Below are 14,619 nucleotides of genomic sequence, written 5' to 3' on the forward strand. Positions count from 1 at the left end.
ATCTACCAAGTATTAATATGTTTCTAAAAAACGCTATTGAAAAAAAATTGAAGACCTGGGTTGGAGAGATAGTTCAGTGGTTAAGAGCAATGTCTGCTCTTTCAGGGGTCCTAAATTTGATTTACAGCAACCACATGGTGGCTCACAACCATCTGTAATGGGATCTGATGCCCTCTTTTGACATGTAGGTGAACATGCAGGTAGAGCACTCATATGTAAAATAAGCAAATCTTTTAAAAAGTTGAAGGCAAGCTGGGCATGGTGGCACACACCTTTAATCCCAGCACTCGGTAGGCAGAGGCAGGCGGATTTCTGAGTTTGAGGCCAGCTTGGTCTACAAAGTGAGTTCCAGGACAGCCAGGGCTATACAGAGAAACACTGTCTATAAATTAAATAAATAAATAAATAATAAAAAGTTGAAGGCCTAATAGATGGAAGAGCATGTTGCTTTTCCTTGATTAGACAACAGATGGCAGTACTCTTCAGGTGATCCTTTCACAGTCCCAACTGGCATATTTGAAAAATGACAATTCCTAAAATACAGGAGTCCAAGGAACCCAGAATAGCAACCAGTGTTTGGAGTTGTGGGGGGTTAAGTTAGGAAACCCCGTTTCCTCTATTTCACAATTTTCTTCACTGCTGTGGTAGTCAGCACAAGGATGATCCAGCATATCTGTGGTCCTGGAATATGTTTAAGAACAAGAATAAATCACACAGTGTAGATCTGTCAACAAGGATAAGAGGGTTTGCTAGGACTGAAGCTCATGGCTTCTAGATAAGTGCTTCCCCATTGAGCTGCGTCCCCAGCCCTGATTCCTTTTTTTTTTTTGTTTTGTTTTGTTTTGTTTTTTGCTTTTAAGAGTACCAGGAAAAATACAATGAATGAGAATTAGGTCTCTGTATCCAGAATGAAGTGAGCCTAGCACACCATGTGTGTGAAACATTCAAAGTCCCAGAAGCAAACAGAGGCTACATTTTCCTGACCTTGCATGAGGCGATGCTGTTTTTAAATAGGACTTAAAAAACCACAAGGAGCAGGAAAAAAACAAATCAAAATCACAAACCATGTGTTAAAGGAAATCACCAAAAAGTAAGAAAACAACGATAGAATGGAGTGGGGGAACTAGTTCTAATCATGTCTACAAAGGGCCCTCTCTACAGTATACAAAGATCTCTTGAAAGCCAAAGTAAAAGACAGAACCCAAATTCAGGATAGATTAAGGATCTGAGTAGACATATTGCTCCAGAGATACACAGTAGCCAGTAGCATATTTAATTAGCACAAAATGCAAATCAAAACTCCAAGGCTTCCAGAAGCTAGAGTCAGGATGACAAGCTGTTAGCAAGAAGTTTGGAATCTCCCAGTCTGATAGTGATGAGAACCCCGCTAAGGGAAATTTTATGGATACACGATATTTTTACAGAGGTTTGTAGCAGTGTTATCCATAATAGCCCCCAAATGGAAGCATCTCAGGTGTGTCTGCTAGTAAAGTAGAATATTTTTTAACCATAAAGACAAAAATACTGATACATAGTGTGCCAATTAGAAGAAACCAGTCACAAAGGATCATAAATATTATCATTCCAGCATGTAAAGTTTTCAGAACAGGCAAGTTGAAAAGAGACATAGTAGGTTAGGGGTTGCCTCAGTCTGAGCACTTGGTGGGGACAGTAAGGCTTCTTTTGGGTCCACATGTGGGTGGTGATGGGAGAAAAATTCTGTGAATCTGTTAGCTTGTCTGTTTCATCTGATTTAGTTTATATTTTAGCACAACTTAGAAAATGTAGCAGGTTAAGGATAAGTATAACTTAGTGCTTACCTTGCATGCAGGAGGTACCAGGTTTGATTCAGCCAACAATTTAGATAGTTGGTTTTTTTTTAGATTTTATTTTATTTATTATATGTAAGTACACTGTAGCTGTACTTCAGACACTCCAGAAGAGGGCATCAGATCTCCTTACGAATGGACCACCATGTGGTTGCTGGGATTTGAACTCAGGACCTTCAGAAGAGCAGTCGGGTGCTCTTACCCACTGAGCCATCTCACCAGCCCTAGATAGATAGTTTTTTTGTTGCTATTGTTTTAATTTTTATTTGTATGAATGTTTTGCCTGCATATATGTTTGTATACATGCCTGAAGTCAGATCTCATGCCAGGTGGTGCATGCCTTTAATGACAGGAGTTGGAGGTAGAGCCAAATGGATCTGAGTTCAAGGCCAGCCTAGACAATAGAATGAGTTCCAGGACAGTCAGGGATGCACATAAAAACTTTTTGTCTCAAAAATTGAAAAAACAAACAAACAAACAAACAAAAAAACCACAAAGAAAACAGATCTATTGGAACTGAAGTTATAGACCATTCTGAGCTATAACTATATGGGTGCTGGGAATTGAACCCAGGTCTGGAAGAGCAACCAGTGCTCTTAATAGCTGAGCTATCTCTCCAGCCTCTTAGATAACTTTTCCCAAGCTTATATACAAGTATTTTGATTGCAGAAATTATATACCTACTCCTTGGAAAGGACCCATTTGGTTTATTTTGTGAAAGAATAGGTGAAAAAGTTAAACCTCCCATTCTCCATGTGCTGATTTTTGAGAGCTTAAATATTGTCATGAGCACTTTGTAAATTATGTGCTAATTCTTGTAGCAGACTGAACATTACCCATGAGCCTTCACAGCACTGATGGAAGCTTTTTGTTTCTGCACATGCCTTCTCTACATTGCTTCTCAGTGAAACCCAGCCCCTTATGGTATCCATTCAGCTCACTGGCTGAGAAGTCTCTCAGACAGAAGTAGAGATAAACCTCTTTCTCTCATCCCCGTCTTTCCCCACTTCTGCATAACTAATCCCAGGCAAGTGGATTTTAACTTCTGGTCCTCAGTTATCCATAAAGAGGATATTGGTCATTTAGCTGCCCAAAAGCAGGAAGCCCAACTTAATTCCTTGAGACCCTTTGGTTCTTGGGATCCACATTATGACATTTCTTGATGACTGTCTGCATCCCCATTGTCTTCTTCTCCCCTAGCCCTGTCTGTACTGGCTCTGTGCTGTCTTCGCTGTCTATGGAATGGAGATCTGAGCAATCTCCCAACTCCCTGGACCCTGTTCTTAGGCAACCTGATCCTAGTGTCAGCTGCCTACGTTCTCCTAATGCTTGGGTGTACTGCATCTGGCTTGCTTTCTTTCTATCTAGCATAAGGAATGTTCATCTCTAACCACTCCTAGTGATTGATGTAACTCCAGCTAATGATGCCAGTTTGGATGCAGTGGGGATCTTTAAGGAGATTGAGTTGTTTCATCAAGTTATATTTCTTTCTTTTGCTTTTCACAGGTCATGGTAACTCGGGATTTGAAGGGCAGAGCCGCTATGTGCCGTCCTCTGGAATGTCCGCCAAGGAGCTCTGTGAGAACGATGACTTAGCAACCAGTTTGGTTCTTGATCCCTACTTAGGTTTTCAGACACACAAAATGAACACTAGGTAATTTTGATTCTCTCTCTCTGCATAGAACTAGTCATGATTTCCAACTGAAAACAGGTGATAAATCTGGATTATAAATGATAATAACCTTCTTTGATACAGAACAATTTTCTGTGAGGCAAGAGAAGCAGGCAGAATCTGGAAAGGAGGTCCACCTTTCCATCTTGCACTGGGGGTGGGGAGTCAGATCTTTCCCATGGCTTCATTATGGGGTCTTACTGTTTTAAATAATGGCCACTGGTATTTTTGCCTTCTTGTGTAACTTTTACAAGTCAGCAGTGAATACTTCATATTCCATATGCAAATAGGAACCTGTTTAGAGTCTAAATGCTCTCAGACTGTCTTGGAGGTGTGTGTGTGTGTGTGTGTGTGTGTGTGTGTGTGTGTGTGTGTGTCTGTGTAGGGGAGAGAGAATGTGAGAGAAAAGAGAAGGCAAGCCTCACTTTCTGAGTGCTGGGATTGAAGACATGTACACCATGCCTGCTCTGGTTCTTAGACTCAGGTCTGAGGTCTCTGACTCCTGTAGTCCTCTTAAGAACCATTGTTCTCTTAGGAAAGATACTAAGATCATCTTAGAATTCTTTCACTCTTTGGTTCTATGGTAAAGGGTTTTGGGTCTGGTGGAAACGGTTCCACCAGTGATATGGAGATAAGATGCACTCTGGGCCCATTCCTTCTCATCTCCATCATACATAGGCTTCTTGTAGCCCTATGTCCATGATCATCTAGGAAGAATTGGAACACCAGGTTTAATAAGCTCTGATTGTCAGGGAAGACAGGAACGGGAAGGAAGCCTTGCACACCCTTTCCCCTTCCAGATTTCCCCTTTCTAGAAGTCAAACAAACAGGTCATAGTTTTTCTCACCAGCTTTATTGTATACCTAAAAAGAATGGCAGTTAAAGAGGTATCTTTGGAATTCCATGATTCCTGTCTCTGTGAGTCATTCACTGAACTGAAGTTATACACACTGGAATTAAGCTGAGGCTCTCAGCAAGACTGTACCCTGTACCAGCCTACCATCTTTTTATACTGCTTTAATCCAGTTCCTCTTTTCCACTCGATGAGATTGATGCTCGTTCTCCTGGAAGATGATCCTGATAGGATTTCAGTCACCCTCTGTATTTTTTTTTAAATAAGTAGATTACTTAAGTTCTCTTATATTGGTTATATCTTATGTGTTAAGATCCAGAGGTAAATGAAACATTTTAGGAAGTTATTCCATTAGAGTCAGAACAAACGTTTTAGTTGCTTATGGAAGAATATTTATTTTGAACCCCAGGCTCTATTCCAGAGAATGAAGGGTTATACTCGTCACTGGCTCCGTAGTAGAAAGCACTGTGGTTTCTTCCCAGGAGATGGTGTTTCTATGGATGCCTGTGGATGCAGGCTGGGATTCTGTATGTCTAACAAGCTCCTGGTCTGTATTTACAGTAGGTTAGTCTAAACCCAAGTTTCCTGAGGCTCACTTAAAACCATGTGGTCACAAAGTCAAGTTCAGAGGGCTCAGGGTGTGCCTCGGTGAAGTGCTCACCTGTCATGAGGGAATTGGAGTGAGGAAGAGAGAATGGAAGCCACGAGAAAATCTCAGTGTTGTCAGTTATTGATGCTTGTGACCTTTGTGGGGGAGGGCTCCTGAGTTAACTGTTCTGTTCCCACAGCAGCCAGAACACTTAGATTAGTGTTTTTTAGCACAGCATTTAGTCCACTCAGCTGAGCCTGCCTGGGGCACTGGGCAGGACTAGTTTGCTCCCAATAGCATGGCCCCAGACTCTTTCTAGAGTCTGCGCCATGTGCAGTTGATGGCTTCCTCACACAGGGGTTTCTGCAGCTCCTGCAAGCTGTGATTAGAAGTACACAATCTCTTATCTCGTTGTCTTTCTCCCTCTGCATGCCTGTCATTCTGGGGATAGACCAGGGCCTCACACCTGTTAAGCAAGACTCTACCACTGACCTGCAGTTGTCTTCCGCCTTTTGCCTTCTCTCTCCATCTTTCCGTGTGCTTTCAGGACTGTGTTTAAAAACAGTAGGAGTTGTATGATTTGAGAATTTACAAAGGCAACTCTGTTTGAATGCTTATGCTTTGACTTTTATTTGTTGGTTTTGGTTTTGAGGCAGGGTCTTGCTGTGTAGCCACAGTTGACTTTATACTCATAGTTCTGCCTTGGTCTCCTGGATGCCATATTAAAGGTGTACAGCCCCACATTTGGCACAAATGCTGATATTTTGATCTTAGTTTCCCAGCATTTACCCACCAGTGAGGCAGAGCTAATCATGAGAGCTGAGTAAACAGAAAATACAAATTTACATTTGCTAGAATTTTTTAAATTGCTTCTTGGCAGTTGTGAAACTTAAATTTTTCTTTATAGCAGGAGATTAGAGTTGTGGACAGTACCTCTGATTTCTATATAATTTTTATTTATTTTTATTTTATGAACATTGGTGTTTTGACTGTATGTGTATGTTTGTGTGAGGGTGTTGGGTCCCTTGGAACAAGAGTTACAGACAGTTGTGGGCTATCTTGTGGGTGCTGGGAATTGAACCCAGGTCCTTTGGGAGAAAAGTTAATGCTCTTAACCACTGAGCCACCTTTCCAGCCCTGATTCCCTCCGATTTTGAAAAAAGGGAGTTATGGCCAGGCAGTGGCTTAATCCTTTAATCCCAGCATTTAGGAAGCAGAAGCAGGTAGATACACGAGTTCAAGGCTAGTTGGCTCTACCAAGCAAGTTCCAGGACAGTCTGGGTGGAAAGAATGGGAGAGGCGGGGCAAGTGTGTAAAGATGGGATGGACTATCCGACAGGCAGCAAGTGTGGTGGCCCATGCCAGTAATTCCAGCATTCAAGAGGCTGAGGCAGAGGCAAGTGGATCTCTTGAGTTTGAGTCTAGCCTGGTTACATATTGAATTTCAGGTCACCCAAGACTACATAGAGAAACCTTGTCTCCAAAACAAAAATGAAAACAACAAAAAAAGGCAGGTGTAGGTCAAAAGAAAGTGGTATTTATGAAGCAAGAATTATTGTCTGGGTACTTCTCCTTTAAAGCTTTGTTTGACTTCTCCAGACTAAAGTTGCCTTGACAGTCTTAGCCTTCCATTATTACAGCTGCATACGTTTTTGTTTTTGTTTTTTTTCCTGCTATGTATTTGCTTATGCATATCCTCTCCTGAATATGCATTTATAAATTACTTTATATCATTTCAAGATTTGATACTTGACTAGAACACATAAAGAAATTTTGGTAAATTCATTGTGGTAAATTTGTATTGTGGGAAGAAAAGATTTTTAACAACCTGACCTTGCTATCTGTAGAATTCATAATATTTTAAATATTAGTGTTTAAAGATTTGTGCTGCAGTGAATTTCTAGAAATGACAAATGCCAGCTGTACAAGTAGTCTTTACTATTGTTTGTTTTGTATTTGTATAGCGCCTTTCCTTCGAGGAGCTCGAGGCATATTTCAAAAGCTGACAGTTTTTCTCACAACAATCCTGTGAGGTAGGTAGTGTGCATTTTAAACAAGAATGGCATAAGCCTGTGGTTCTGTCCTGGGACCATATCATTGAAATAGGAGTTGTTTTTAAATTATTTATTTCATGTAATTTGTGTTTTGCCTGTATGTATGTTTCTGTGAGTGTGTTAGGTCACCCTGGAACTGGAGTTACAGACAGTTGTGAGCTGCCTTGTGGGTGCTGGGATTTGAACCCAGGTCCTCTGGAACAGCATCCACTGCTCATAACTATTGAGCCATCTCTTCAGCCCTCAAAATAGGACTTCTAAAGCATTTAGTAATCCTCTTAAATTGTATGGTCTTGCTGGAGGCAGAGTCAGGGAATTTGTGAGTTCGAGGCCAGCCTGGTCCAGGAGCCTTTTACAGCTATGGTTTGCAGCTGTTTGAACATTTTCTAGCTTTTCCTCTTTTCTGCCTTTCCTCCTTTCTCTTTCCCTGCAGCCTCCTTGTTACTCTTTGGTACATGCCAGTTGAGGGCATAGTAGCAGTTCGGCTCATACAAATTTGCATTGTTGCTGTTGCCACAGTGGTTTCTTGTGTTTGGAAGACAGAAAAGTGAAATATCAAGAATGCTGGGAGCTGGGCGTGGTGGGGCATGCCTTTAATCCCCACACTTGGGAGGCAGAAGCAGGCAGATTTCTGAGTTCAAGGCCAGCCTGGTCTACAGAGTGAGTTCCAGGACAAGGGCTACACAGAGAAACCCTGTCTCAAAAAAAAAAAAAAAACAACAACAAATAAGAATGTTGGGAAGTCTCACAGGGAACAGGCCTGTGAGAGTGTGAATATGTGTTTATTCTCTGTCCCTTTTAATAATAGCTGATTGTAAATTACATGTTTTATTTTGTATAGTAGCCACCAAAGCCTGGGACAGAAAGATCTATGTTTAAGCAGCAGATTTTGTAATCAGAAAAAATAAGCATATCCATTGGAGATGCCAGATACCTTTCTCTTGCTTCCTTGCTCTCGCCTAACATAAACTTCAACATCCAGTTTTGTATTCATCCCTTACACTGTATCAATTAACAGCATAAAAGCTGAAGAGCGCCGGGCGTGGTGGCGCCCACCTTTAATCCCAGCACTCGGGAGGCAGAGGCTGGCGGATTTCTGAGTTCGAGGACAGCCAGGGCTACACAGAGAAACCCTGTCTCGAAAACAAAAAAAAAAAAAAAGCTGAATAGCCTAGAGTCTCAGCAGGTTCTTGCCACCAAACCCTGTGAGCCTGGGTTTGATCCCTGGGACCACAAGATAAGGGAAGATAGCTAACTCCACAGATTGTCCTCTGGCCTCTGAGCCCGTGCCCTTCTTCCCCCACTAGATGAAGTAACTCGAGTGCAGCTTCCCAAGTGGCAAACAGAAGTCAAATCCTTTTCAGATCCGTACTGAATTGGCAGAGGCAGGTGTATCTCTGAGTTGAGGCTAGCCTGGGCTACATAGTAAGTTCCAGATCAGCCAAGAATACATAGTAGAGGGGGGGAAATGTAATAGGAAGTTATTTTCTTGCTTCTAAGGTCCACAGTGACTTTTGCTTTGTGCTTAATATTTAACAGTTTTGTGTCATTGCATAATTTTAATCTCCCACAGCATTGGCCAGGTAATATTAATATGTATCTGAAGGGTCACTGAAGTACTGTCTCCTTTGCCTTTTGTATTTTTCTTACCTTTCAATACAAGGTCTGTCTGTGTAGCCCAGGCTGTCCTGGAACTCACTATAAAGAAGGCTGTACTCAAACTCAGAGATTGGCCTGCCTCTGCCTCCAGAGTACTGGGACTAAAGGCATGTAAGAAGACCCCTTACTCTGTCTGTGATTCTTACGGCAGCTAGCTGTGACAGTAAGTTTCCACACTCTGGAAGTTGCATACATTTTAAGTGAGGTGTACAAAGGGTAATTTTGTGGCTTTATTTATGAGGCAGTCTAGTTAGAGAGTGAGAAACAGAGGTCATCTCAGGAGGGGCACACCCCAGGGAAAATAGGATAAGTAGAGTTATTTTATGTTGATTTTAGCTTTTAAGTAGTTTGACATGGTGAACAGTGAAAATTGGGGTACTTGGACGACATCTGAGATTGGAATGAACAAGTTTCAGAAAGTAAAGGACACACAAACCCTGTTAAAAATGCCTACATCAGTCAAGTGAGATGGCTTGATAGGCAGGCAATTGCTGCAAAACTTGATGGCCTGAATTTGATTCCTGAAAGCCACATGATGGAAGGAGAAAGTTGTCCTCTGACCTCTACACACACGCACGCACGCACACACACACACACACACACACACACACACACACACACACACACACACACACACACACACACATATGCTAACTCTCAGTCTGTGTGTGCACCTGCCTTCATTTTAGTGGTGTCTAGCTTATTTTTCTGTGTCTTTGAGTGAGTTTAACTTTTTCCATGATGCAGGTTAGGCATATATTCTGTGAGGACCTACATCCTCACTGCCACCATCCCACTGTATAAACAGTGAGTTCCAGGACAGTCAGGGCACAGAGAACCCTTGTCTCAAAATAATTAATTAATTAATTAATTAATTAAAATCAAACAAACCAAGACAACGATGCTGTCTTTCTCCTCTGGTATTGCCTACAATATAGCCTCTTGTATGCAGTTGTACGTAGAGAACTGAAGAACTAATTTGGTGAAATCTTACAGTCTAAATTCTTCCTGAAATGTTATTGGAAGCTATGCATGTTGTACACACAGTGCCAGCACTTGAGAGGTAGAAGAAGAAAGTTGACTTGGTGTTCAAGGCCGTCCTCATTTACATTGGGTGATCAAGGCCAGCAGCTTGCCTGGATTAGATGAGACCCTGTTGCCAAAAAAAAAAAAAAAGTTAATTGTGGTAGCTTATTTTGAAGAGTGTTCTGTTGCAGGCTGAGCTTGGTTGGAGTCTGTGCTAGGTCTTATCTCAGTGTTGTCAGACAGAAGTTCACCACTTAAGTTACTAAGTGCTGGGATTAAAGGCATGCTCCACCACTGCCTGGCTTTTTTCTTTCTTTTTTTTTTTTCCCATGGGTTTTATTTGAACAGAAATCCCTGATTTCTTTTTCTGTTGGGTGTTTGGTTGGTTTGTTGTCTGTTGGTTTTTTTTAAAACAGAAAACCCAGCCGGGTAGTGGTGGCGCAAGCCTTTAATCCCAGCACTCGGGAGGCAGAGGCAGGCAGATTTCTGACTTCAATGCCAGCCTGGTCTACAGAGTGAGTTCCAGGGCAGCCAGGGCTATACAGAGAAACCCTGTCTTGAAAAACAAAAACAAAAACAAAACCCCCAGAAAACCCCTATTTGAGAAAATTAACCAAATGAAATTGACATACAAAGAAATTTGTTTTGTTTTGTTTGCTTGCTTTTTTTGAAAGACAGGGTTTTTCTTTGTAGCCTTGGCTGTCCTGGAACTCACTCTGAGATCTGCGTGCCTCTGCCTCCCAGAGTGCTGTGATTAAAGGATGCATCACCACTGCCTGGCACAAAGAAATTCTTAAATCAAGACCCATATCTCTCCTAGCAGCTCAGGCTTTGCTAAGTATAGCTCCAGAGGAAAGGGCTCACAGAGCTTACTTGGAAGCTGGCTATGCCAGCGACATGTTAACATATTCTGCAGTCATATGGCTGGTTTTACAACTAAACCCTTTAAAATTTTACCCCAAATAAATTTCACCAATATAATAGTCTCATTTTCTGAATTAAGATACACACCTTTAATCCCAGCACTTGAGAGGCAGAGGCAGGTGAATCTCTGAGTTCCAGGCCAGCCTGGTTCATAGAGCAAGTTCCAGGACAGCCACAGCCACATAAAGAAACGCTGCCTCAAAAATAAATAAATAAATAAATAAGGAAGATTTTGGCATTTTTTCTGTTCTCTGGATAAAATTGTCCAACGTCAGTTAGGTGGTGGACTGTCAAGATGTGTTTGAAGATGGGGTTTTCTGCTGTGCACAAAGACATTTTGGTTACAGCTTTATTTTATGCCGATGCACCTCTGGACTCATTGCCCTGCACTTGACCTTAAGTCCATGTCAAGTGCTTGCCCTTTTTTTTTTTTTCTTTTGGTTTTTTTCGAGACAGGGTTTCTCTGTATTGATCTGGCTGTCCTGGAACTCACTCTGTAGACCAGGCTGGCCTCAAACTCAGAAATCTGTCTGCCTCTGCCTCCCGAGTGCTGGGATGAAAGGTGTGTGCCACCACGCCTGGCTATGCTTGCCCTTTTACCTCTACTTGGATTTTGTCTATTCTAAGTCATTCATTTTGAGCCTCTCAAAGTAGGTGATTAATGGATATGTGAGACAAAACAGGTTTTTGAGTCCTCTCATTTCACATTAATGAGATAACAGTCAAAAGCATTAAAGTGCTGTTTGAAGAAAAAAAGGAAACTGTGCCCAGGGGAGATGGCTCAGTGGATAAAGAATTTGTCATATGAGTATGAGGACTGGTGTTCTGGCTCCCAGAACCAACATTTTAAAAAAAATTTAAAAGCCAGATAGATATAGCAGCCTGAATGTAACCCCAACACTCAAGGGTGGAGGTAGCATGCTGCACTAGCCAAATTTGAATACATAAAGTGGAGAGCGATGGAGGAATGTGCCTAGTATCAACCTCTGTCCTTCACATGCATTCATGTGTGCATCTACACATGCTAACATGCATAGAATACCACATACCGAGGAAAAGGAAAAAAGGAAGTTTTTTCCAAGTAATTGTTGTAGTAATTGACAATTTAACTGTCAAGATTATTGTTTTTCTTCATTAAATCTTTGCTGTTATAACCACATTGTCTGTAGGATACCAGCTTTCTTAAGATCTGTTCAGTTGAATCAGTAGCTCAAGAATTGTGATAGATGGCCTAGAGAGATAGCTCAAAGGTTAAAAGCACTAACTAGCTACTCTTGTAGAGGACTCAGGTTCAGTTCTAGTACTCACACTTGTAGAGGACTCAGGTTCAGTTCTAGTACTCACACTTGTAGAGGACTCAGGTTCAGTTCTAGTACTCACACTTGTAGAGGACTCAGGTTCAGTTCTAGTACTCACACTTGTAGAGGACTCAGGTTCAGTTCTAGTACTCACTCTTGTAGAGGACTCAGGTTCAGTTCTAGTACTCACTCTTGTAGAGGACTCAGGTTCAGTTCTAGTACTCACAACTGCCTGTACCTCCTGTTCAGGTGATCTGACATTCTCTGTGACTCCAAGGGGGCGACAGGCACGCATGTGGTGCACATATACGCATGCAGGCCAAATATATTATATTATATTACATTATATTATATTATATATATATATATATTTAATCAGTTTAAAAAGTTGAAAGAATTGTGATAGATAACTAAACTGGCTATTTTGATTTCTTTCAGATTTCGGCCTATAAAAGGAAGGCAAGAAGAGCTAAAGGAAGTAATTGAACGCTTTAAGAAAGATGAACACTTAGAGAAAGCTTTCAAATGTTTGACTTCTGGGGAATGGGCACGGCATTATTTTCTCAACAAAAACAAAATGCAGGAGAAATTATTCAAGGAACATGTAAGTTAAGTGCATTAATGCTGCTAACCTATGTCCAGATACATTGCAACTGGCTGTGGTAGTTGAAGCTGGAAGATTGCTACAAGTTGAGGCCAGTGTGGGCTACATAATGAGTTTTAGCTAGCTAGACTACAGTGTGAGACCCTGTTTCAGAAAAACAAAGATTTATACGTAAACCGAAGCCTGAATGTTCGTGAGCAGTGGTGGCTATGGCTTACAGAGCTTGAGGTTGAATCCAGGGCACACGCTGGGCAAAGTGCTCTGCCACCTGATTAGTCCCAGCCTTGAAGTTAGTTTTTCATCAAAGCAGTAAATGTATCTTTAGATCTGTAATACAGAAGGTGACCTGGCTGTTCATCTGGAGTGAAGTTCGTTGTGTACCTCTTGAGCAGCAAAGCCAAGCCATTGAGTATTTACACTGAGATTTAACAGGAAAGGTTTTCACTTTGCTATTCAGTAGTTTACGTTGTTGTTGTTAATATACTTTTCTAATTTTGAGAAAGTCTAGCAGAATAAGTAATAGTCACATTTTTTTTTCCTGCTTTAGGTCTTTATTTACTTGCGGATGTTTGCAACTGACAGTGGATTTGAAATACTGCCTTGTAATAGATATTCTTCAGAACAAAATGGAGCCAAGATAGTTGCAACAAAAGAGTGGTAATTATTACACTAGTCAAAACTCAGTGTGTTTCTGTTTAAAGTTTTGAAATTGTCATTAAAGTACTTAAGAAACCATGGTTAGGGTGAGCCAGTGAGTTCCCTGAGAACCAGTGCAGTGCCAAGCTCAAACCTGTTGGTAGTGAAGTCAGAAGTCTGGGTAACTTGGTCCCATCTCTAAGCCACAGCATGTTGATTCTGAATAGCTGTTCCGTGATGAACTGCTGGAAGGCAGGGGGTGCCAAGGCTGATGACCTGCTTCCAGGTCAGTGGGACAGGTCCTAAGTATTACAGGTGAAAACATTGTGTACATGAACCTGCTTTAAAACATGCTTGCATACCAGCTTAAATAAAAGTAGTAATGACTGTTTTTAATCCCAGCACTCAGGAAACTAAACAGAGTTTTGTGAGTTCAAGGCCAGCTTGGTCTGCATAGTAAGTTCCAAGCTAGCCAAGCCACACAGTGAGATCCCATCTCAAAAGTAAAATCAAATCTTAGTTTGAGGCTTAAAAGCCATAGATGAGATCAAAGGTGTGACTCTCTTTCCTATTAATACCTGTTCCTTACCTTTCATCCCAGGAGAACTAGGCAGTCCCTCCTGTGGTTCTTCAGTATTTTGATAGCAAAAATGTCAGGGCTCAGGTACCTAAAAATAGAATGTGTAAAAGAGCATTATTCCCAAGTAGGCCCTGGGATGGGTGTCTGCAGAGGTACTGTGCCTCAGGTTTGGATTGAGCTGCTAATCAGCTGGTGTTGCAGAATTTTGAAAGGTAAAATATGAGACAGGCCCTCAAGATAAGATCTGAGTAAAAGAACTGTGATGTTGGCTCTGGTGTTGCACATGACCTAGGGCCCAAGGGCTGTACTTTGCAATAAAGCAGCCACCAGCTTATGGAGTCCTGGAAATACAGTCTGTCTCAATGAAGAGCTACCATATACATCCTCACCAGAGTTCACATTGTGTTCTTTTTCTCTTTCATACTTCCTATATTAATTGCCTGCTGAAGTATTACTTGGGATATGTGGACTTAAAATACACTACTAAGAGGAATTTCACCTCTTCTTCCTTGGTGTGGCTACTAGGAAACTTAAGCTTGTAGTTTGGGCTTACAGAACACTTTTAGTGAGTGGTGTACCCTACTGGATGATGACAACGTTCTGGACCCTCACGACCCTACTACTGTGGGACCCATTTGCAAATTTAATGCAGAACAGAAGTAGTTGAGCCCCTGCCTCCCATGAGATGCTGATTCAGGCTCTGCAGGGTGTTGAGAGTTACAAGCAGCACCTTGCCTTACCTGGAGGAGCTTCCTTTGTCTGTGAGAGTAAGGCAGATAAGAAATCAGGAAGAGCATGCTCAGGTGGGCTCCAGGTCAGTCAGCAAAGTATGTGGAGCCAGCGCTGCTCAGCTCTGATATGTAGTGGGAAGGCTTTTTTTTTTTTTTAAAGAAGC

The 14,619-nt window shown here is 41.6% G+C and overlaps 1 protein-coding gene and 1 long non-coding RNA gene across 18 annotated transcripts in view; one reads left to right on the top strand and one right to left on the bottom strand.

The window, feature by feature from the left end:
* The window catches only part of Kmt5b (lysine methyltransferase 5B), a 50,942-nt gene that overhangs the window by 22,371 nt on the left and 13,952 nt on the right, over positions 1-14,619 (top strand). For 11 of the 17 annotated variants that reach the window (XM_006531727.4, XM_017318144.2, NM_001167885.1 and 8 more), the window contains 4 exons: positions 3,336-3,483; positions 6,908-6,976; positions 12,343-12,508; positions 13,056-13,165. In XM_006531727.4, the coding sequence (XP_006531790.1) occupies positions 3,336-3,483; positions 6,908-6,976; positions 12,343-12,508; positions 13,056-13,165 (493 nt within the window). Of the gene's footprint in view, positions 1-3,335; positions 3,484-6,907; positions 6,977-12,342; positions 12,509-13,055; positions 13,166-14,619 lie in introns of those variants that run through there. The other 6 variants (NM_144871.4, NM_001167886.1, XM_011248624.3 and 3 more) reach the window with 3 other exon arrangements.
* Gm16066 lies at positions 6,970-14,431 on the bottom strand. Its single transcript, XR_003952878.1, has 3 exons — positions 13,734-14,431; positions 13,299-13,446; positions 6,970-9,809 (listed from the first exon to the last, which is right to left on the bottom strand). It is a non-coding gene; the product is annotated as a predicted gene 16066 (long non-coding RNA).

This window comes from Mus musculus, chromosome 19 (assembly GCF_000001635.26).
Source record: "Mus musculus strain C57BL/6J chromosome 19, GRCm38.p6 C57BL/6J".
NCBI classification, from domain to species: Eukaryota; Metazoa; Chordata; class Mammalia; order Rodentia; family Muridae; genus Mus; species Mus musculus.